The 24,727-nt window shown below is 45.0% G+C and overlaps 1 protein-coding gene across 4 annotated transcripts in view; it reads left to right on the top strand.

Moving 5' to 3' along the window:
* GRIA1 (glutamate ionotropic receptor AMPA type subunit 1) overlaps nucleotides 1-24,727 on the top strand; it is a gene marked incomplete at both ends in the record, with an annotated part of 309,718 nt that overhangs the window by 247,970 nt on the left and 37,021 nt on the right. For all 4 annotated transcript variants that reach the window (XM_082836840.1, XM_082836839.1, XM_082836837.1 and 1 more), the window contains 2 exons: nucleotides 17,947-18,145; nucleotides 23,390-23,637. In XM_082836840.1, the coding sequence (XP_082692966.1) occupies nucleotides 17,947-18,145; nucleotides 23,390-23,637 (447 nt within the window). The remainder of the gene's footprint in view (nucleotides 1-17,946; nucleotides 18,146-23,389; nucleotides 23,638-24,727) is intronic.

Here is a 24,727-nt window from a genome sequence, read left to right as displayed (position 1 = left end):
TATGGCAAACACACAACATATGATCTTAATCATAATAACAATTACTACCACTTTTTAACCAGCATCTCCAAGCATTATCTCATTTAATCTTTATAATAACCCTTCGAGTTAGCAATTTTAACTATTCCATTTTTACAGATAAAAATGTGAGGCTCAAAAAGCTTCCAGAGATCGCCCAAGATCACACAATGAATAAACGGCAAAGCTGGAGGTCAACCCCCAGTCTGGTTGCAAAACCCACTGGGTCAATTACTGTGTTATCCTTCCAAAGCAATACAGTAGAAAGAACCCGCAGCCTGAGGCCAGGGATTTGCCCTCTAAATCTAGCTTCAACATTAATTTGGAGGGTGACTTTGAGAAAAGTCATTTAATCTCTCTGAGCCTCAGCCTGGCTTTCCTCAGCTGTAAAGTAATCAGGACCACATTGATGATCCCCAAGGCACCTTCTAGCACTTCTGTCTCTGATTCTAACTCACGATATCAAAACTTTCTGTCCTCTCACGTGTAAGGAATGTTTTGATTTTTGAAGCACAGTCATCTGCTACTGTATTTGATCTTTACAACCACCATGAGGCAGGCAAGCATTATCCCCTCTCTTGTGTTTTATGTACAGATGGGGAAACAGACTGGAAATGAAGTAGGTACCTTTTCCATGGTTCTCACATCTGCTCCCCAGTCAACTGCTCTAATATACCAATTATCTCTCCCTCTTCGTTAGCTAAAGCATTTTTCTCCCCCCTGAGTCCCACCCCATTTCTCTTTCCCAGGAAGATTTTCAATACTAAATGTTAATTGTTAAGAAGCTAAAAGAAAATACACAGAGGTCCCCATCCCCACCAGGGTACAGGGGCTGAGAGACAGGAAGAGTAGTGAGGGTCAGTTCCAGATTCCCAGGAATAGTGCCTGAGTAACAGGGACTCTGGCTGAGCACCCATCCAGATAGATGAGAAGGAGGAAACAGTGGACATTTCTAAAGGTAGGGAAATGTAAAGACGTAGATGTCATTATCCAGGGTGGTGTGGTAGCTGGTTCTATAGCAGCAATTGCAGGAAAGATCCTACTGGAATATTTGCTCTTCCTAATGCCCCCCGTGTCAGAGTACATTTCCATTCTCTTCTGAGATGCTCCAACCAGAATCCTGGGAGGTAAGGGTAGGGAGACAAGATAGCCTAGGGCTTAAGGGTAAACTGTGGACTCAGACTAGCTGTGTGTTGATGGGAAGACACCTAACCTCACCAAGCTTCAGTTTCCGCATGCCTATAATGGACCTAAATCTTCCTTCATAGCATGTAATGAGGAATAAATATAGACATCTTATAGAATGCCTGGCACAAAAGAGTCACTCAAAAAGTGGAGCCCTCAGAAAACTAGTGAGCCCTCTCCTTCACCCTCTATGTTCAGTCAATCCTCCAGGAGAAATTCTACCTCCTAAATCTACTTAAATCTACTCACTGTTTCTCCACCCTTGCTGCTACCACGTGGTCCAAGTACTCATCAACCCTGATCTGGCTCCTGCAATACTGCTTTCTCATCTCCACGCCTCCATTCTTGTTGCCGCATGGCTCCCAGTTCATTCTTCAGTCTACGTGGTAGAGTGATTTCACCAAACATGTGCATCGACTCATGCTACCTTCTGCTTTCCATCCCTCATTGCCTTTCTGCCACAGACTTTCTCCAGTACCCCAGGACCCTGCGTGGCCTCTTCCTCAGCCTCGTTTGCCATCACTCTGCACCCTCCCCACTAAGGTTTCTACTGTATCCCTCTGTCATTCCTCCACTGGGCGGGGGGGGGGGGGGGGGGGGGGAGAATTAACCCTTTCACTCCCACATCTTTGATTCTTATTTTTTTCTGTGCCCATAACAACCTTCCCTGCAACACAGCTTTCCCCGGTAAGCCAGTTCTTTAGGTCTCTGCTTCAGGTCCTTCCCCTGGTAAGCCTGGAAAGGAAGTATTGTCAGCACAAGACCCGGCACACAGAAGGGACTTGATAAAAATCTGTTGAATAAATAGCAAGAGTGACAGCATCAAAGCTGATTCAACATTAACTCCTTAAATCCCTACAGACTGAGGACAAACTGGGCTCCCAGTCTGGGCCAGGGTTGAGCTTCTAGGTTAGGTCAGGATCCAGAGCTGTGAGACATACAATAATGCAGGCTCTTCCCTGACATTCCCACTGGGTCAAGAGCACACAGGCAGTCAATGACAAGTGACCTGCTCAGACCCTGGAGGCCAGACAGGTACCTAAGACACACGCCCGTCCCATAGGCTTCCCTTCCTCACGTAAACCCAACCAGTGAGACACAAGACATCCCTTATGGGAAGAAGTTTTATCACATCTCTGGAAAATCCTTTTCTTATCAGCCATAGCTTTAAAAGCTTACATTTTCACGACTGCTGATTAGAACTGTCAATTTAGTACCAATCACTGGAAGAAGTGGAATCTCTTGGAAGGAAACAGAGAGACTATGAAACTACTTTGGCAATTTTCAGAGTGACTTATGAGGTATATTGTTGATGATCTTATTAATTTCTTTTTCAAATATATGCTGATAGAGAGCTAAATTCTCTATAATAAACTAGGAAAGCACATGCAAATGCCTATTAACACACTAGTTTGGGGAACACATGTCGGGGGATATAAGCAGAGAACAAATGGTTGCCGTCTAAAGTGAATTTTGTTTTCAATTCTATGTTTAATCCAAGGAACATCTGTTGAGTGCCTAATACGTTAGGGACGACAAAGGAATCAAAGCTGAAGATCCTACCCCTGACCTCCAGTTGCTTGTGCTCTAGTTGTGCAGAGGTAGAGGAGGACAACTCTAAAAACAGGCAGCACATGAGGCAGAGAGAGGAGGCCTGGAAGGAGAACATGAGAGCAGGGAGGGAGGAGAGCCTGTTCTCTGCTGCATCCTTGGCACAGTGTCACGTACATCACAGCATGTGATAGAACTGCAGCAGAGATGAAAGAAGGATGGAAGGGCAGTTGGGTCCTAATTCCAATCCTATCACTTAGAAAATATATGACCAATCACTGAGTCTCAAGCTCTTTATCTGTAAAATGGGAACTGTGATGAAAACTTCTTCCTGAGAAATGGTTCTGGGTAAGAACTCAGGGTTGCCATGAATGCTGTCCAGTAGATACGCCCAGCTCTCTTCCTCTTGCGTACAGGGTAGGATTGCTCATCCCTTTCCATGTTGATGCTAGGTGCTACCATTTTATTTCTTCTGGCCAATGAAATATGAACGGAAGTGGTATGTGCCACTACTGCGAAGAAACTTTAAGAGCCAGCATGCAACTGGGGATGTTCCAGGTGACAGCTGCTATGTCAGCCTTGGCTCCAGAGGGAGGGTTGAGGGGAAAACAGCCCCCAATCAACCTGCCTTATACACATGTGGCATGAGCAACAAATATACCTGAAAAGACAAAAAGTGTTGGCAATGATGTAGAAAAATTAGAAGGCTTATTCACTGCTGATGGGAATGCAAAATGGGTGTAGCCACCATGGAAAATCGTATGGAGGTTCCTCAAAAACTTAAACATAGAACTACCATATGATCCAGCAATCTGACTTTGGGGTATTTATCCAAAAGAACTGAAATCAAGATCTAGAAAGAGATATGTTCACTGCAGCAGTATTCACAATAGCCAAGATATGGAACAATCTAAATGTCCATCAATGGATGAATGAATACAGAAGATGCAGTATATACACATAATGGAATATTATTCAACCTTCAAAAAGGAAATTCTGCCGTATGTGACAACACGGATGAACCTTGAAGATATTATGCTAAGTGAAATAAGCTAGCCACAGAAGGGCAAATGTTGCATAATTCCAACTATATGAGGGGTCTAAAAATAATCCAATACAAAGAATCAGAGTGCTATAGTAGTTGTCAGGGAGTGGGGAGGGGAGGGGGGAATGGGGAGTTGCTAGTCAATGGGCATAAAGTTTCAGTTAAGCAAGACAAGTAGGTTCTAGAGATCCGTTTTACAACATTGCACCTATAGGTTACTGTATTGTATATTTACAAATTTGTTAGGAGGGTAGATTTCATATTGAGATAATAAAATAATAAAATAAAAATTTTATTCTTGCCATGATAAAATAAAATTCTTGCCATAATAAAATAAAATTTCACAAAAGAGAAATACACCTGCTGTTCAAAGAAAAGATTTGGGGATCTTTTGTGATCACAGCATAACACACCATAGCGTACAGAACTTAATAACGAGAGAAAACCCTTCATACAACCTAGGGTTTAAACAAACATAATAGCTAGAAAAGGGACAAAAGAAAAGGTGCTGCATTGGAAGAGACTGCACCTGACTGAAGGGGTTGGGAAAATCTTGGAGAAAGTGTCATCTGAGATGGATTTCGAAGTTGGAAAACATATCTGGGGTCATACGTAGAGAAGTAAGAAGAAGCTAAGAGGTATGCACAAATGAAAGCACTCAGACTGGACAGGGAAGATGAGTGTGGCCAAGCAGTGAATGACTTATAAAAATAACAGTGAGAAAAAATAGCACGGATTAGGCACTTCCTACATGCCCGTATCTGTCCTACATGATATACATGTATTTATTCTTCACAGCATCCCTGTATTCATTTTCTATTGCTGCTGTAACAAAACTTAGCAGCTTAAAATAACACACATTTGTCATCTTACAGTTCTGTAGGTCAAAAGTCCAGTACAAGTCTCACCGCGCTAAAATAAAGGTGGCAGCTGGGCTCTGTTCCTTTCAGAGGGCTCTAAGGCAAAACCCATTTCCTTGTTCCATGAGGTTGTTGGCAATTTTAAATTCCTCTGGTTGTAGGACTCCGGTCCTTGCTGGCTTTCAGCTCAGGGCTCTTCCCAGCTTCCTCATTCCTTGGTTCATGGTCCTCTTTCCCTATCTTCAAAGCCAGAAATGGAGGATGAAGCCTCTTACACACTTTAAACCTCTCCTAGCTATTCTCTGCCTCATCTCATCTCTGATGAACTCTCTTCCTCTTTGAAGGACCAATGTGATTACACTGAGTCCACCTGGATAATCACCCTGCTTTAAGGTCCCTAACCTTAATTCTATCGGAAAAGTCTTTTTCACCATAGGATGGGACACATTCACAGGATCTAGGGATTGGGGCACAATGTGTTTGGGGGGCTGATTTTCTGCCAACCACATCCCATTTTGTAGGTGAGGAACTGAGGCTCCGTGTGGTTCGGAAACTTGTCCAAGGTCACCACCTAGTTCTTGGCAGAATGGCTTTTGCTCCCAAGCAGGCTCACGCTAGAGCCTTTACTCTTAACCACTGACTTCAATCAGAGAACATAAAGGGGAAAAGCCTCTAGCAGAGGCTAGAACAGATGTTGGGGTAGGGATTTATTGTAGCCATCCTCAAACGGCAGACAAGAGACAGATGGTTTAAAGGACCCTGGTTTAAATGGATGGTTTAAATCACCGCATAGTGATTTCCAGTCATACTTCAGTTTTCTATTGCTGTGTAACAAATTATCACAAACTTATGAGTTTAAAACAAGACCCATGTATTACCTTACAGTTTGGTCTAAATGTGTGATCGGTCTTTTACAATATTTTTAAAGAAACACGGTTTTATTATTATAACGTTAGGCAACAATTTGCTCTATGACCACCACTTTGCAGAGCGAAGATTCTGAGGAAACATGATTTTATGACTATGTAAGAGTTATGGATATATCCAATATATATATATCAGTTTCTCAAAAATGGGTGCTCAATATATATCAGTTTCTCAAAAATGGGTGCTCCTAAAGTTTTGAAATCAGTTTGTGACCTCATAGAATAAATGATTCCTCACACAATCATGATTCTGCTATTAATTAGCTTAAGAAATATCTTCTTCTATAGGTAGCTCAGAGGAAGGCATTACAAATGCCTACATAGGACTTTCAAGGTCACTCAACAAATGTTGAGGCTGTGTTGGGTTCTAGAGAATTATGAAGAAGTCTAAAAGCCCATAATGATTTAATATTATACGATTTAATAATGATTTAATAATATAATGCAGTGCTAACAGTGCAAAAGAGCAGAAGAAGGAGTGGTACTGTGAAGGGGAAAACAGAAGAGTTCAAAGAAATGAGAAGTGAGGGGAGGAAGCAGCAGTCTGGAAGGCCTCTTGGAGGAGGTGACACTAGTAGCTGGACTTTTAGTCGTTAAATACAGAGTCCATGCCCTAGCTTCAGATGCTCTGCTTGATCTAGTCCTTTCCTCACTCTCCAGACTCACCCAATGGCTTCCAATTACCTTGAACACACGAAGCCTTTCCTGCCTTCAAACCTTTGCTCTTTCCATCTCCTCTGTCTAGAACGCTGCTCCATCAGGTTCTTCACACAACCTGGATCATTCTCAACCCTCAGCTCTCAGCTTAAATGTCACCTGCCCAGAGAGACTGTCCCTCACCTCCCTATCTACATCAGCCTCTTCCGTCCCTCCTCCTGACCTCCTGCCGCCCACCAAATTAGTGAGGAAAGATCAACAACAGTATTCAATGGCCGACAGGAGGAGGTATTGCTATTATCTCCGTTTTACAGATGAGTGAGCTGAAACTCAGAGAGACTAAGGCACTGTCCCAAGGTCACACAGTAAGAGAAGAAGTTGGGATTGGAGCCCAGGTTGGATGATCCCATAGTCCATACTTTTAACTACTATATTCTAGGTTTTCTATGTGTTGTAACTATTATAGGTATTCATTTAGAAAATCAGAAAAGAGAAGGAGGAAGGCAGGAAAAAAAGACAGCCCATAATCCAGCCACCTAGCTGACTCTTGTAGTACTTCCAAACACTCATCTCCGCCAAAGTTGAGTTTTCAAATGTGGCCATACAGTATAGTCTGTTTTATAACCTGGGTTTTCACAACTGAAACAGCAATTGAAAACCTCTTGCCATGGCATCTTTCATTTCAGAACTGTAGTAGCTGTTTGTACCAGGTATCTCCTCTGGTCCAAGTGGCCAGTGAAGCATATTACAGCTCATCCTCACAACAATGCTTTTAGGCTGGTCCTGTTATTATCCCCGTTTCACAGATAGGTGAAACTGAGGCTCAGGAATATGAGATAACTTGCCTCAAATCACCGTTAATGAACAGAAGGGGTGGAACAGGAGGTCAGTACAGCTTCTGAACTCCTACTTCATAATTGTCTTCAATGTCTCAGAACTGAGTGTTCCTTTGATGAAATGATTGGGAGGGTTTGGGGTGAGGGAAGGAAGGGAGGCTGTTCCCTGCCTCCAGGGCTGCCCTGCCAGCTTGGTTGGGGATACGCGGGTGGGAGGGTCTGAGTCTGCAGGGAACTGGGTAGGGTGAAAAAATACCTGACAAATGAGGATTTTCAACTGGTTATTTTAAGTAAAATAACTCCTTGTAATACGCGCTGTGTGCAAACCAAACGTTAACTAAAGGAGAAGCACGCGCTGTGATTTTCTCTCCCATTTGCTAATGGGTCGGGGTCTATTTTTAAAAAGCCCACAGCATCCCACAATTAAATCTGCTGCCCACTCTAAGGACTTCAAGTGCCAGATAGGTTAGGCCACAGATGACCATTCAGGCCCTCACCTGGCCCACTGAGGCAGGGACCCAGGCCCCTAGAACCCATCTCACTTCTGAAAACAGCTGGTGGATCAGCAAAGAGTAGGAGCTCTCGGGAGGGCTCTGGATACAGGGAAAACATATGTTTGAGCATTATGGGCTGGCCAGCAGGCAGCTAGCTATAAAAAGAGTGGTTTCTTCTAAGAACTTACCCCAAAATATGTATGTGGAGGAAGTCCCATTTTTAATACAAGTGTTGTGCCACCACTCCTTTGTGTCTAGGAACTGTGGGTAAGTGGTGCTTGGGACCTGACAAGGTCAACCTTGAGAGAGTTGGTGGTCCTGGTTCAAGCTGGACCCCCTTTCAGCACAATGAAATCACACCACTGGAATTCGATGGACCTGGGTTCACATACAAGCGCCATCACTTGCTTTGTGAGCTTAATTATTTCACCTCTCTGACCCTCAGATTCCTCATTTATCGGAAGGGGGGTGGGATATGCCTACGTGGCCTGAAGAAAGTGATGGGGATTAGAAGAATGAATGTCAAGTTTTTTACGCAGTATCCAGTTCCAAGCTGGTACTCAGGGAACAGGGGCTGCTGAGCAGTTAATGTGCTTTGGGCATGTTCTTGTCCCATCTCCACACCCTAGCACAAGCTGTCCCTGCTCCAGGAAATACCTTTCTTTCTATGTCAGAGTGCTCAAAGCCTGCCTGCCCTGCACATCCCAGGCAAATGGCTCCTCTTTCAGCCCACCTTTCCAGATTTTTCCCAGTTGGGCATGGCTTTCCCCACCTGTGCACTTTCGTAGCACTTAATCAGTGATTTCCCGTGCTGTTTACCCAGTCCAGGTATCACAATTGCTTCTGTGTGGGTCACATTCATTCCATTAAACTGATTTTCTTAAGAAGAAACTTTTTAAGTATTTCTCATCAGGCTTGGTAGGTGGTCAGTACTCAATAAACATTGTGTAATCATTCATTTAGTCAGCCTATGTTCAATGAGCACCTACTATGTGCCAGGCACTCTGCTAGGTGCCAGGGATATAGCAGTGGATGACAAAGACCCCTTCCCCCTCTGAACTTCCATTTTAGTGGAAGGAGACAGGTAATAATGAATAACCAAATCAATAAGTATATGATTATCTAAAGATCACATTAGACTTTGATAAATGTTATGAAAAAAACAGGGTAAGATGAGAGAGATGGAGAACAGAGACAATACTTGAAGAGGTGTACCTGAGGAGATGATGTCTGAGCAGAAACCTGAAGGGTACATGGAGGGAGGTTTGGGACAATTTCAAGGAAGTAAGTTCCAGGCAGAGGGAACAACTGCAAATGTCCTAAGGTGGGAAAGACTTCGGTGTGTTCTAGGAACTGCAACAAAGCCAGTGAGGCTGCAGCAGAGCCATGGCAGTAACGATGGTACCAGATGAGGTTAAAGGTGAGCCAGATCAGGCTGACCTCAGCAAGGCGTTTGGATTTTATTTTCTAAGTGTGACAGACTTTAAGTGGGGTGAGGAACAACGTGATCCTACTTACAGTTTTAAACGGTCCCTCTGCCTATTGTGTGGATGTGGATTGTACAAGGTCAAGAGAAGAAGCAAGGAAACGCGATGCTAATTATCTAGTATCTAGAACGTTACCACTGACTATGGGGGATGATTGGATTTGATGGACTGGAGGTGAAGGTGAGGGAAAGAGATAAGTCAGCACTGTCGACCTGGCCTCTGGTTTGAACAGCAGTGGGGACAGTGGTGCCATTTCCTGAGATGAGGAAGATGGAGAAGACTAATCATTCCTGTTCAGGAGAAGGACTGGAGATTGAAATTTACGAGTTCTTAGCGTCTATGTATATAAAGGGCATGGGCTTGGAAGAGATCATCTATGGAAAGATGGTAGACAGGGACGGGAAGAGGGCTAAGGCCTGAGTTCTGCACACAACAATAACTTAAGACTTAAGCAGAAAGGAAGAACCAGCAAAGGACACTAAGCAGGACCAACCTGCAAAGTAGGCGGACACTGAGGAGAGTATGGCGCCTACAAGCGAAGTGGAGTGTTTCCAGAAGAAATTATCATCATCTCTACCACCACCACCACTACCATCATCATCATAGCAGCGGCAGCATCACTATAGGTGACATCTTGAGTCCTGCTGTATCTGAGCTAGATGCAAAACATGACCTGCTCATCAAATTCTCACAGTTCATGACATGGAATTCAGTATCTCCATCTTCAGATATGGAGACTGAAGCTTAGAGAGTGGCCCAAAGAATTAGTAGATTTTTAAAAATGAACGAGTTGATCTTCATTCTTTTGCAAACTGTGCCCACGCTACACTCCCATAGCTTACCTAAATGGAAAATAATAGGAACATAAAACCATCCCTCTTTGAAACATAGCTCTGCAAATTCTACAACAGTATACACTAGCTTACAGAGTGCTGGGCTTTCCTTGGAGCTTGTTGTCCAACCCCCAAGTTCCCCACCCTGAGACTCAGCACAGGAGTCCAGGGCCCGCCCCCTCCTGCGGGGCTGGAACACAGTGACCGGCAGCTGGGCAATTAACATGACTCACTCCTACTCTGCCAGGGAAGCGCTGAGTGATTTGCAGCTGGTGAAAATGGAATGCTTTGCCACCCAGACACAGCATCTCGGATAAAGTGGCCTCATCAGTGCAGCCGTTGCATCTGGCCGGAGCTATTTACCCCAGTCTGAGAACCTTGCTGCCCGATACCAAGTGAGCCTCTCTCTCTGAGCATGGCTCAGCTGAGTAACTAGTCAAGATGGACCTTTTTTTCTCCCCGTAATTTAGAGACGGACTATCTGAGCCTCTGCCTTCATGCCTCTGTTTCCATTACTTTTTAAAAATAGCCATTTGAAGCAGATGACCAAGGGAAATAGGTTGAGCTCAGTGACCTCTCGAGCTCAGCTGAATGAAGGCACACGGGAGGTGTCCCTTCTGTCTCCTTCCTCTTGGGGATGACAGGACATGCTTTTGAAATAAAGAAGAAATGTCCATATCCAACCCCTTGCCAGAGATGTCGTGGAGAGGAGATTGGTGAGATCAGAAACTGATTCCTGTTTAATAACTTTCCACTCCTTACACTGGCCCCGTGTATCTACTTTTCAGAAGGCCCCCGGCCCTAGCACCTGCTCCCCTACCTCCAGCCAGGGCATTGCGCCAAACACTGTCTGCACATCTCCATCCTGGCAGAAGTGCTCTCTCTGCCAGGCACAGAGCTACATGCTTCACTGGTATTTTTTTTTTCTTTTTAATTATGAAGGATACCTTTAAGATGAGTACTAACACTCCATTTTGTAAAGAAACAAGCACCAAGAGTTTCAATGACTTGCCCAATATCGTACAACCAGTAAGTAATGAGGCAGGAGACTCTATCCTGTCGTGTGTGGCCCCTGAGCCCAATCTCTTAACCAATGCCTTCTCCCTTCTGCTTGAGGAAAGCACAAAAGTAACTGGCAAATGAATCATTCCAGTACTTTATCTGGGTGGTTGTGGGCAGGTACTAATAACTGGATGGGTGATAAAAAATGTCTAAGTCGTGTATTCACTTCCATCCAAGGTCTCTCAGACTCAGAGTAGGATTGAGGGAAGGAGTCACTAAATTATAGGCCACCGGCTACATCCAGCCTGCTGCCTGCTTTTGTGATGCAAGTTGTTTGGTACACGGCCACGTGCACGTGTGTATATCCTGTCTGTGGCTGCTTTCACACTACAACAGCAGAGACTATAAGGCCCGCAAAGCCTGAAATATTTACTACCCGGCCTTTTACAGAAAAAAAATGCTGGCCCCTCGTCTATAAAGACCAATCCAAGCTGTGAGATTAGAAGTATACATTTAAAGGTCTGTGGTGAATCCGAATCCACAACCAGGACAGGTAATGCTAACTATCAGAACCCAAAAGATGGCCCAATCAGATCTTTACTATCTTCTCCTGGCATCAAGTTACACATTTAATGCTATGCTTAGTGTCTCGTTAACCAAAGGAAAAAAAACAGCCTTTGCCAGAAGAGAGCAGCATCTCGCGGCCAGCATCTGGCTCCGGAGGCCACGTCTGGATGCATTCACCCGGTGGATGTGGACTGGCATTTGAGCATTTCCCTCTCTCACTGCCTCTGCCCCCGTGGATCGCCAAATCCTATCACTTTGATGTCTTCACCTCTTTAGTCATCCTGCTTCTCCCAATGTCTGTGGGCTCTGTTTTAGTTCAACCCATCACCATCAATGTTAATAAATACCATAGATAATCACGGTGACACCTTAAATCATCACAACAACGTGGTTAGAATCCTAAGAGCAGAATGATCGTGGTGTAACAGGAATACAGAAGGGGCTGCTTGGTGCTCTGCTGGCAAAGGTGGGGAAGTGTACAGAGGAGGTGATATCCCACTCACCTTCTCCTTTTTATTTCTATCCATCTTGCTTCCTCCCACCCCTGCACCTGTTCTGCTTGGCAGTCTCCTACTCATACTTCAAAACCTAGCACAACTTTCTCCTCCTCTGGTAACTTTTCCCCACCCCTCTGCCAACAGAGTAACTAGCAAGCCCTTCCGTGTTCCCTTAGTGCTGCTTTCTTACTTGTCACATAATTAACATAATACTATAATGACTGTTTATGATATGGATATAACGTGGTAATAATGGCTTTACTGAGTGATCGTTACGCTCCATACACAGCACTTTACAGAGAATCAGGTGTCTGACCACCAAAGCCCATGTTTGCCCACCGCCTTCCCACTTTCTCCTTGGAAGGGAAAGGCTGTGGTGTATTCACTTTTATCTCCCCTGTGACCAACAGTGCCTGCCATACAAGCAATGCTGGTAAAATGAATGAATAATCAGTATGGTGTATGCAATTCTACAGATTCCTGTCTCTTGGTAATCCAAACACTAACCTGGGTACTCCTGTAAAGAGATTTTACAGATGTAGTTAAAGTCCCAAGCCAGCTGACTTTCAGATTATCCAGGTGGACGTCACCCAATCTGATGAGCCCTTTACAAGCAGAGCATTTTCTCCAGCTAGTGGAAGTCAGAGAAATTCAAAGAATGAGAGGGATTTGCCACAGTCTGTCTTGCTTGAAGGTGGCGGGGGCCCATGGTAAAGAACGCAGGCGGCTTCTGGGAGCTGAAGCCAGCACCTGGCTGACAGCCCACAAAGAAAAGAAGACCTCGTTCCCACAACCACAAGGAGATGAATTCTGCAAACAACCAGTGAGCCTGAAAGAAGACCCCGAGCTCCACATGAGAACCACAGCCCCGAACAACACCTGTATTTCAGCCTGGTGAGACCCTGAGCAGAGAATCTGGACACCCTCACCGAGACTTCTGACCTACAGAACTAGGAGGTAATGAATGAGTGCTGTTAGAAGTCACTAAACTTGTGGTGATTTGTTATTCAGCAATGAAAAACAAATGCAAACAGGTTTCTAATTCTGTGGAGATGGTGGTGGCTAGACGGCTTTGTGTGGATCCCAAAGGTTCCAGGGAGCATTACAAAAGGTGAGTATTCCTGGGCATATATCCAGACAAAACTCGAATCCAAAAAGATACGTGCACCTCTATGTTCAGAGCAGCATGATTCACAATAGCCAAGGCATGGAAGCAACCTAAATGCCCATCAACAGATGAATGGATAAAGAAGACGTGGCACATATATACAGTGGAATATTACTCAGCCATAAAAAGGAAGGAAATAATGCCATCTGCAGCAACATGGATGCAACCAGAGATTATCATACTAAGTGAAGTAAGTCAGGAAGAGAAAGACAAATATCATATGATATCACTTATATGGAGAATCTAAACTATGACACAAATGAACCTATCTATGAAATAGAAAAAGACTCACAGACATAGAGAATGGAGTTGTGGTTGCCAAGGGGGAGGGGGAGGGGGTTGGGGGAGGGATGGAGTGGGAGGTTGGGATTAGCAGGTGTAAGCTTTTATATATGGAACGGATAAACAACAAGGTCCTACTGTATAGCACAGTGAACTATACTCAGTATCCTGTGATAAACCATAATGGAAAAGAATGGGGGCTTCCCTGGTGGCACAGTGGTTGAGAATCTGCCTGACAATGCAGGGGACATGGGTTCGAGCCCTGGTCTGGGAAGATCCCACATGCCACGAAGCAACTAGGCCCATGAGCCACAACTACTGAGCCTGCACGTCTCGAGCCTGTGCTCCGCAACAAGAGGCCACGATAGTGAGAGGCCCGCGCACCGTGATGAAGAGTGGCCCCCGCTTGCCGCAACTAGAGAAAGCCCTCACACAGAAACGAAGACCCAACACAGCCAAAAATAAATAAAGATTTTTTTAAAAAAAGAATGTATATATATGTATAACTGAATCACTTTGCTGTACAGCAGAAATTAATACATTGTAAATCAACAATACCTCAATAAAAATCAATTGATCAATCAATCAAAATAGTCCCAAAGACAAAAAAATAAAGAAAGGTGAGTGTTGGCTGTGATCCAACCTCATGAACCGTCATGGGGTGAGGAAGTCCATGTCCATCTATGGACGAATCAGAAGTTGGTGAAAGAGGGAATGCTCTGCAGTGGCTGGAGTGCTGGACAGGAAATCCTGGGTCCTAGTCCCAGCTCTGCCAGTGCCTCACTTGTGTGACCATGGGCAAGTCCCTTTACATCTCTTACCTGCAGTTCTTTTATCTGCCACATGGGGGCATTCATCCCTCTCCCATCCACTTCACAGAGCTATGAATCAAGTTCAAGTATGATAAAGGTCCAACAAGCCACATAAATTGTGGCCAATTCTGGAGGAACATAAGGGTTTCCTTGATCACCTAGGGAGTTTGGGGAAGAGCTATGCCAAGTTATGAGACCAATAAAATTCAGGTGACTAGGCAGACCTTTAAGGGGTTCAGATTACAGCTGTGCCATCCCTACGAAGAAAAGTGATGCTTTGCCCTGTGACCCCCTGGGGGAATCATCATCATCATCAAAATAATGTCTTCTGTTTCAACAACACTCTTCAAAGTACTTTCCCCTCTACCATTTTAGTTTCGATAGCTTGTATCCATTAAAGGAAAAGAATGGACTAAGAGTTTTTCTAGGTCTGAAGTTTTGGTTTCTCACCATGAAGTAGGGTTAGTCTCACCCATTAAACAGAAGTGGAAGACTGAGGCCCAGCTAGACAGGAAGTTTGCCAAGGCTGTGGGGCTGTAAGTGAAGGGCTGCCTCTGGGACGGAGCTGGGAAAATACAGAGTTCTTAGGTAGAGGCCCAGCTTTGCCTGTGCCAGGTCTGAACTGAAGGAGGGGGTTCACTCACACTCAAGTTCCATACTACAAATTGAATACAAATGAAGCATTGGAATCATGTCCCATTTTGAAGAGCCTATTCCCCAGCCCTCCAGTTCTTCCACAATGACAGTTATTCTGCTGGCTGTGAAGCAGAAGAATTTTTCTATGCTATCTTCATTAAGTAGGCAGGGATGTAGGGAATACCATGCAGGGTAAGCTCCTCTCAACACCCAGCAAATAAATACTAAAGAACAGGAAAAAGGACCCGTAAGCCTGGACCTTTCTTGGGAGGCCTTTGAGCTTCAACAGAGGATCCCCAAGTTGGGATACTTCAGCTGGGTTGCCACCCTGAACACACAGTTTGAAACCATGACTCCAGACATCCTGAACCACAGCAGGTTAGAATTCTCCTGGCCCTGAAAATGATTCCTGGGCTCTAGAATCTAATGTGAATGTAACCATCAGGTTGTAAAAGAGGTGGCATCTGTGCATTCGCTTGTTCCTGAGGCTAACTCTGCGCTGGGTGCTAGAGTCCAACATAGCACATCTCACAGTGCGTGTGGTCTAGGGGTACACCTGACAGTCAATCACACAAACAGATGTCAGACACCAGCTGCAATGTGAGCTGCACGGGGCTCTGAGAGTCATGTGCTTGGATGCTGAAAGAGTGATGACTAGGATGAGGGCTGAAGGATGAACAGGGCTGATGGATTGATCACGGGAAAGAGCAGCATGTGGTAAGGGTGAGAGCCTTCTGAGTATAAAGGATCAAACAAATTCCAGAGGGACCAGAGTTACAGAATCCACGTTGTGGGACAGCACTGGAGAGCGGGCCAAGGAGTTGACTCTTATTCCAAGTGTAAGAGGAGGGCCTTGATGGGTTTTAAGCAACAAAGAAACAAGATGTAATCAACGTTTTCCAAAAGATCATGCAGGCTCTCTTGTCGAGAACTGATTCGGCAGAGGAGTGGGAGGATGGGGGGGTAGGGGGGTTGAATGGAGGCAAGAAGTCCAGGTCAGATGCCACTGGGATCATCCAGATTTGGAAAAGCAGCAGCATCCTCACACGGGCCTGGACACTTGTATCTGCTGTCTCTTAAGGTGAACAGAGCACTGGACTAGTTATCAGAAGACTGGTGTGATCTTGCGTATAACTGTGTATTAGTCCTGGGGCACTGGGAAAATGATTTTGCCTCTAGGTGCCACATCTTGCTTGACTTACCAATGGAAGCCACGCATCCTGATCTACTTATGTACGATTTCCAATCACACAGTCTCAGAGATGGGAGGAGTGTTAAGAGGAAGCAGTTGTCTCCGGTCCCACGTGATGCTTGGCCTTTCCTCTGTCTGGCTTACTATTGTGTCCCCAGCACCTAGTACCCTGGAGGACCAAGGGTAGGCACCAAGTACAACATCGCTATAAATAGTTTATCACCTGAACATCTTCAGAAACAGGGACGCTCACTCTCATCCCCAGGATAGCCACTGTTGTACTACCCTGCCCATCAAAAATATCTTCCTCCTATTTAGATAGCATCCGTTTCCTGCAACGTCTGCCAGATGCGCCTCACTCAGGTCACAAGACACAAGCCTCACATCAGACCTTCAGTGAACATATCTCTCCAAGCCTTTTCTTCCTGTAGAGTCTCCCCTCTTCCTGAAGCTGTTCTTCAAAGGACATCGTTTTGTTGCACTCTCCTGCTCTCATCCCTTTGAACAAGTCTCTTATTTCCCCCTTCCTGTGAAGCATCTAGGAACAGTGTTTTCTATATAGCAAGCAATAACAAGTATTCGCTGGATTTCTCGGGGTGAGCACTGTCTGCCTGAAGTGAAAAGGAGTCTCTCAGAAACCGAAACAAGGTAGAACAGACAGGAACATGGGAATAACACACAGAGGGCTGACAAAGGCTCAACAATCAAGCAAGCCAGCAGGCCTGGGTGTTGCTCCCAAGTCAGTAGGATCTGGGACTCTTGAGTTTCCTTATCCATAAAGCTCACGGTTTGGACGGGTGATTGCTCTCGATGTTAAGCATGAGGTTCTAGTTAAGCGTTGTCACCTCTGAGCTTGAGGCTGTTGGAGCACAGGTTATAAAGGGCTTAAGGGCACAGCAGCTCCAGGATGACACTTCCTTAATAAACTGAGCAGCATGGAAGGAGTAATGGAATGCAAATAACTTTATCACTATCTGATTGAGTATGGCTCGATGCCATGTCTAGCCACCACATAAAATCACCCCATATAATATCTACATCACTGGTAACATCTTTGGGAAGCCCCGGACTTGAAGTCTCCTAGCCAAATCCAAACAATCACAGTGGAACTCCTGGCTGGTCACGTTTCTCTTCACAGTTTTGGGCGTAAGAGAGAACAGGACCCAAAAATCAAGGATAAGTTTCTTGTCTCACATATGACTGTCACATTTGCCATTTTGATCCAGATCAGACTATCCTTTGTCTTTTATTTCAGCCAAATTCTCTTTCTCTTTGATAAGGAGGAGAACCGTGCCTGCACTCAACAGTGACATTCCCCAAGGTGGCTGGACGGAGTGCTAGTGTTCTCTTTATTTGCAAAATGTTCTCCCTTCCCTTCCTTCTAATCCATCATTTTGGCGGCCTTTGCCAGCCAGGAGGGCAGTGGCGGGAAGGCAGTCTGGAAACATTTCTGGACATAATCAAATGTGTGCGACATCTGTGTAAATGCACTGCGTTTATATATGTGTGCACATACATTTGGCATATATGCAACTGCTTGTAACAGGATGTTTATACATGTTTGTGATTTTTGTTGGCAAATGTTGACATATCTGTGTCTTTGCTGGCATGTGTCTCGTGTCTCGATGTGTATGTATGTGGGAGAGTGAGCGTGAAGATGTACCTGCAGGGCAGTCTCACCCAGGAAGGAAGGCAACCCCACAGATCCTTACCCACAGTAAGGAAGGAAAATGCACAGGAGACTCTGACGTTTGGATTCTCACACCCTGCTGACAGAAGAGAAGGGTGCAAGAGGGCTTGACAGCTCTGCTGATGGGCTGGGGCTGGCCCTCGGCCCCTCCCCACAGTCTTCTGTAATTGATTCTGTGCTTCTGACACCTCTTCCCTTTGGGCTGCAGGTCCCTGTCCGGCCGCATCGTTGGCGGCGTCTGGTGGTTCTTCACCTTGATCATCATCTCCTCCTACACAGCCAACCTGGCCGCCTTCCTGACCGTGGAGAGGATGGTATCTCCCATTGAGAGTGCCGAGGACCTAGCGAAGCAGACAGAAATCGCTTACGGGACCCTAGAAGCGGGATCCACGAAGGAGTTCTTCAGGGTAGGGACATCCCTTGTCCCAGGGCACTTCCACAAAAGGGAACCACTACTGTCAGTAAAATATCCTTCTCATTAGCATGAGATTATAGGCAACTGCTTAACTGAGCGTAAGTCAGGGAAACAGACATTTCTCAGCTTTCTACGGATCCCTGAGAAACCTTCATTTCTGCATTCGTGGAAACTTCAAAGCTCTTGCATTGAATTAGACCCTTTATGTATACCAGTCTGTGCAAATTCTCCAAGGGCTGCAAAGGATATGACATATAATTCCCTTCCTGCTCCTATAAGCACCTTCAGCCTTATTACTAATTGATTAGGAACAGCGAGGAACAAGGTCCCAACCTGATGCCCTTTGTGTCCCCTCCTTGGAGACTTTGATGAATAAGGAGATGTTATATGGGAAATAATGACTGGAATAGGCGGTCTATTAAATAGTGCCAGGAGATACAGAAAATGTGAAGTGGGAGTGGAGGTGGTGGAGATGTCTTGTGGCTAGAAGCAAAATGAGGAAAATAATGTCGACCTCCAAGAGTCATTATGAGATGAAAAGAGATGGACATCTAAAATACAAGGAAACAAAGAACAATGAATGGGGGCTCCATTTCCCATTAGGGCTTCGGAGGGTGTAGGCAATTGAAAGCCATCCTGAAGGAGGGGTAGGGAGGGATTGTGGCCACAAAGGATAGACCTGTAAACATCTCTAGACATCATGAAATCAAGTTAGATCAGGGTACGCTAATTACATTCTAGGCAAAAGAAGCAACTTGAACAAATGCTCCAAAGCAAGAAAACCTGTAGTTCCCTGGACTTTGGAAATGTTTAGCACAGGGAGTTACCATATATTAATCAAATAAAAATAATAAACAATTGCTACCACTTCCTCAGCACATACTATGAACTGGGCCCTGTGCTAAGAAGCACACATTTCATGACTTATTTCATCTCATCAGAGGCAAGTTGGGGATTTGTTATCCCCATTTTACAAAGGAAGCTCAGAGGGGTAAAAGTAATTGCCCAAGGTCACACAGCCAATAAGGAGGAGGAGGAGAATACAGAGCTAGCCTCTGCATCGCCTCGGGCAAGAGGGTGGGGATCCTATGCAGACCCACTGGGTTCTCACTGCAACTTCATGGAGCAAACCCCAGACTCTGAGTGAACCCACAGGGTGCTGTGCACAGCCTCTTGATCGTGGGCTCTGCGTTCTGTATGACAGGCAGAAGAGGGACCAAAGTCCTAACCATGGCTGATGGAGGTTCCAAGACTAAAATCATTCATTTTCAACATACTGGAGCAAGAAGGTAACTTAGGGGTCACTTGGTCAGAGTCGTCATTTTAGAAAGAAACATGACTTACTTAGGCTAACCCAACCAGTTAGTAGAAAAAGCACTTGTAATCTTGTTACAATTCTCTGACATCTTTAGCCTGCAACCAGAGTATGAAGGAGATGCCTGGTATTTGTCCATAAAGCCAGTTCTATGCCCCAGGCCCTGCTGATGCAGTCGGGGAACAACCCAATCTGTCCACTCATTATATACCCATGATCTCCACCCCGGTACATTCGCATGTTACAGCCCCCGAAGCCCCTTCCCATCCATGGTCTCCTTTATGTTTCACCTGTGACCTAAGGCAGAACAGGGGTTGTGTGTCCACGTTGCAGGCAAGAATTTGAGACGCAGGGAATTCATGATGCAAGTGTCCGGGAGGGGTTCAAAATCTGAATTTCCTCATTCCGACCCAAATATTCTTGCACTGAACCACACTGTCCTAATGGATGGTGTCATTAATAATTTTTTTTTTAAAGATCGCTCAAGTTACTAGATAGGCCCATAGACAAATCCAGTCTAACCCTCCACTCTTGTAGTTGGGGAAAGTGAGGTCCAAAGAAGAAAATGTGCACGTCCTAGCTAATTCAGAGGCACAGCTAAGACTTAAGACTTCCACGTTCTGTTAATAACTATGGAAATACACATATTACTATCTCTTGTCCAGAGCACTGTGCTAGGCATTTAGAACCAAGGCGGTGCATATTCGACAAGCTCTGTGCCCTAGCCAGGCTTACTTCATTAGACTAGGCAAATAGGTTGTATCAACAGTTCACTCTGATTGGTCAAGAGTGCTTGCCTGGAGTTCTATGTTAAGAGGGATTCTGAGATCACATCGGGCTCAGTATGAAAGAATTCCTTAATTGCTATCAATGTCTGCCATGTATATAGGAAGGGAAATTGGTACCAAGCCAAACATGTATTGGGCATTTCTACCCTAAAGTCCAACCAGAAGAAAAGTCATAATTATTAGTAGTAATTGCACCACTTACGGAACACCTACTACGTGCCAGGCATTGGGGTATGCCCTTTACCACTTTAAAGTGTTCTATCCTCATATAATCTCCATGGCGATACTGTGTAGTGAGTCCATATTATCGCCATTGTCAGGAGAGAAATACTGAGGCTCAGAAAGGTTATGTTACTTGCCCAGAGTCCTGCAGCCAGTGAAACATAAAGCAGAAAATGAGGGAGACAGCTAGTCGTAGTGTAAAGGTACTAGGGGTGCAATCAGGAGATGAGGTTTTACTCCTCCTGGCTCTGCCACTAACAAGCTACATGACTTGGACAGTTCACTGCCACATTGTGGGCCTCGGTTTCTTCACCTGTAAAAAAAAAAAGAGTGCTGCTGACCCGATGTGTCCTGTGAGCCCTTCCATCTCTGTGACGCTGACCTTGAGAATTATCCCACCAGGACCTTGGTGGGTGGGGAGACAAGGTCACCTACCACCCCCATAAGGCAGAAGGAGGGAATAGGGCAACAAGAATTCTACTTCTGAACAGTCTGGCTTTTCATCCCCGTGGCAGCCCAGAGCTTCTCGGCAGCCCCAACCCAGAGTCACTTAATCCTCCACCGACAGTTTAATTAAGATGTGTGAAGGGCTGTGGGAGCTGCGGATGAGGACAGAGATCCAAGAACAAATACCCCAAGCCTGTTTCCAATCCTCCCTGCCACTCGCATTGCCTTCGCATTCCTGGAGATGACATTTTCCTGATAGTTCTACTCTGAGCGACTGTGAGTGCAGCCTTGGCATTGGGGGCACTGGGGTGAGGCTGAGGGGACATATTAATTTTCTGCATACTGTGGCCCAGAGCGCTCTGCAGCTCTGCCTGTCAGCAGCCCAGTGTTCCCCCGCTGTGAGCATCCTGCCAGGTCACATTGCATCTTGCAATTGCCCTGCTGCGTGTCTTGCTGGTTTTGTGCCTGGAAGATGATCCGCAAATCTGGTCACAGCTGAATTTATCTATTTCCCTGTTTCCTGTGAGAGAATATTCAATACGTTGTAGATGCTACGATTGGTCTCGGATATTTCTTTTCCTAACTTTGATAATCCTCCCTCCCTTTTCTCCTTTCTTTTTTTTTTTTTTCCTCACCTGGACACTGTTGCTTGAATGATAAATATTCACGTAAAGAACCAAATATTTCAAGCTAGCAAGGAACGTAAAGGTTACCATGTCCAAACTCCTTATAGAACAAATGAGGAAAGTTAGCAATAGAACCAAGACTACCACCCAGGGTTCCTCACCCCCAGGCCAGTGTCCTTCCCAGATTGTAAACCATCTAGTGAAACAAATCATCTCATTTATCTAATTATAGACTATCTTACAATTCACTCTACCGAACGCTTCCCTGACATTCTCAGTAACGATTCCATTCATTTTTCCTTGAGACCTAGAGTTTTTCTGGGTCCAAATATCTTTATTGGCTCAAGCAACAAGCTAACTGCATATCAATATTTTGCCAACGCTTGTTGATATCAAGAAAATAAACCTGATATTGTGTGCAAAGAATAATGACATATTGCATGTATAATGCTAATTTTATACTAAAGAAATCTGTAATCTATATATCAACCACTAGATTACATAGGGGGCCTAACTCTAGTAGTAAATGTCTTTAAAAAAATAGTCCCTTACATGAGTTTAACACTTGTCCATTTACAAAGCATTTTCAAAAGCCAGATACCAGTAGCCCTAAAATACATCTACCTGTTGGGGAAAGGATGCTTTTTAGGCAGAGCATCACATGTGAGAGGGTGGATTTGTGGTCCTAGACCATGGGCCCTCACTAAGAACCTACTAGATAGATGCAAGGTTAGACTCTGTGCAGGACCCACAGAAGGGAAGACGTCCCCTACCCTCAGGTAGTGCTCACAAACTTGAGACCTAAGCCCAAGCATGAATGGCTCTCAATCCTCAAAGTCTAGCTTGGACATGCAGTGAGTGCCTGGACAATGTGTCCCAGAGGAACGTCAATCCTCACAATATTCCTTCTAAAGTGAGGGCCACACAGACCGTACAGATGAATCACCTAGGGAACTTCTGAAGAAGATTTATTCTAGGCTCCATCCAACACCTGCTGAATCAGAATCTCTAGGTTTAGAGCCAGGGGGTCTGCATATTTACAGTCTCTATACATGATTCTGGTGCCCACTAGAGTTTGAGAACTACTGTCCTTGGAACCGAGACAGTCTCAGAATACACAGGATTTGTTCTGATCTGTGAGATGCTGAGTAGGATGTGGCTGGAGAGAACCAACATATCCAGGGGAGTGAACAAATGAGGCAAAGTCACAAAGGAAGGAAGGCCCAAAATGAGTTCAGGAGGAAATGAGGAAAGCAGCTTGGCTGGAGGTAGAGGCTTTTGAAATGTACGTAGAAGACAGTATTAAGTCCCAAGTTATTAACTTTATCAGACAACAATTTGCATTCTGAGGGCCAGTCTTGCAATACGGGATGACTGGAACTTGGCACCTATGATCTATTAGAAATTCTTTAGTGTTGTCCTTTAACGATGAAATCAGACTCCACCTATATCGTCAGCTCTCCACTTCTTCAGGGCTCTGTGAATATGACCTTATTGAACAACAGATAGGTCCTCTGATGTCTTGAAAAGTCAGACAGAGCCCCAGTTTCTTAACTCTCCCCATATTTAAGAGGGCTATAACTATCAGCAGTAATTAAAAGATTCTGAGTTCTCCTATTCATTCTGTATTTGCAAGGTATTTGTACTTTGAAGCCTACTGATACTAATTAGAGCCTCTTATTTTGCCATCACCGATAATTTGTTTCTTCCTGAGCTAATCTCGCTCATGAATGTGTGATCAAGCCACACCTGGCTCTTCATTATTGTGTGTGGGCCGACCTCCATGCCACCACGCACAGCCAGCGCTTAATTCCAGCTTCGTTCCTGTCCCCTGCCAGAGGTCTAAAATCGCCGTGTTTGAGAAGATGTGGACGTACATGAAGTCAGCAGAACCATCTGTGTTTGTGCGGACCACGGAGGAGGGGATGATCCGAGTAAGGAAATCCAAAGGCAAATACGCCTACCTTCTAGAGTCCACCATGAATGAGTATATTGAGCAGCGGAAACCCTGTGACACCATGAAAGTGGGAGGTAACTTGGATTCCAAAGGCTATGGCATTGCGACGCCCAAGGGGTCCGCCCTAAGGTAAGTAGCCAAGATCTGCTTCCTTGGTACTCCCTCTCCCCTCCCTACCTCAGAAAGGAAGCTGCTGTGCCTGCCACATGGCTCCAGGGCCACAGTGGGAGCTGTCAAGAGGTCTCTTCTTAGACACCTGTGGGCCTGGGAGATTCCAGCCACCCAAGACCTTCAGCCCTGAGGTTGGAAATTGACCCGGTGGCCTCAGCTTGCTCTGACTGTTGCTGCCCATGTGTCCCCTTCCCACGCCTCGCCTTACCCCTCCAAGTGGTAAACACTGATGAACCTTGTGTTTCTGTTGTGTGATCTGTAACACACCATCCTTTACCAGACACCTCCACATCCTACTAGGCCACGAACAGGGCTCTCCAGCAACCTGGATTCTTTGACAGAAGGTGGTTTGTAATGTTTGTCTCCAAAGAAGCAAGTACATGGTCCAAATGAAAAATCAAGTCATTTGAGTCCTGAGATTCTAGCTGTGGAAATCAAAACAGCACCAAGCGAGTGGTAGCACCCATTCTTTCCTAGATGCTGATGTCTTTAGCAAGAAACAGGTATTTAAGTAAAGAAGCAAAGTGGACTTTATTTTCACATAAATAAGCTCTGGTATACACTCCAAACAGCTAAGGCAGAGTCCTGTAAAATTAAAGTCAAAACACCTAGATTTAACTCTGGGATTTACTACTGACTGTCTTCCAAAAGGTGAGACATATCATCTCCCAACCTTCAGTATCCTCATCTATAAAGAGAGGATAACCATCTCATCCTTTCCTAGGTCCAAAGTGGTCTTAAGTTCAAATGGGATAATCTATATAGAAGGTAAATGAAAGCAATAGTGTAACGTCACCTGTAAGACATTGTGTCAATTACAGAGTGATTAAATCACTTTAGGGAAGGGTAGCATTCAAGGAAAGGTGAGACTGTTTTAAAAGGTTGTAAAAAGATGGAGAGAGGTTCCTAACCCATTTTGACATGACATCCAGAGCCACCTCTGCCTCCACTTCATTCATTTATTCCAATAATATTGATCCCTACAACATTCTAGGCACTAGGCTAGGAGCTGGAGCTGCAGTTTGGGGGTAAGACGTACATAGTCCGG

This window comes from Leucopleurus acutus (genome assembly GCF_964270905.1).
Source record: "Leucopleurus acutus genome assembly, chromosome: 3".
NCBI classification, from domain to species: domain Eukaryota; kingdom Metazoa; phylum Chordata; class Mammalia; order Artiodactyla; family Delphinidae; genus Leucopleurus; species Leucopleurus acutus.
The sequence above is the reverse complement of the archived record's forward strand: the minus strand, read 5'-3'. Positions and strand labels throughout refer to the sequence as shown.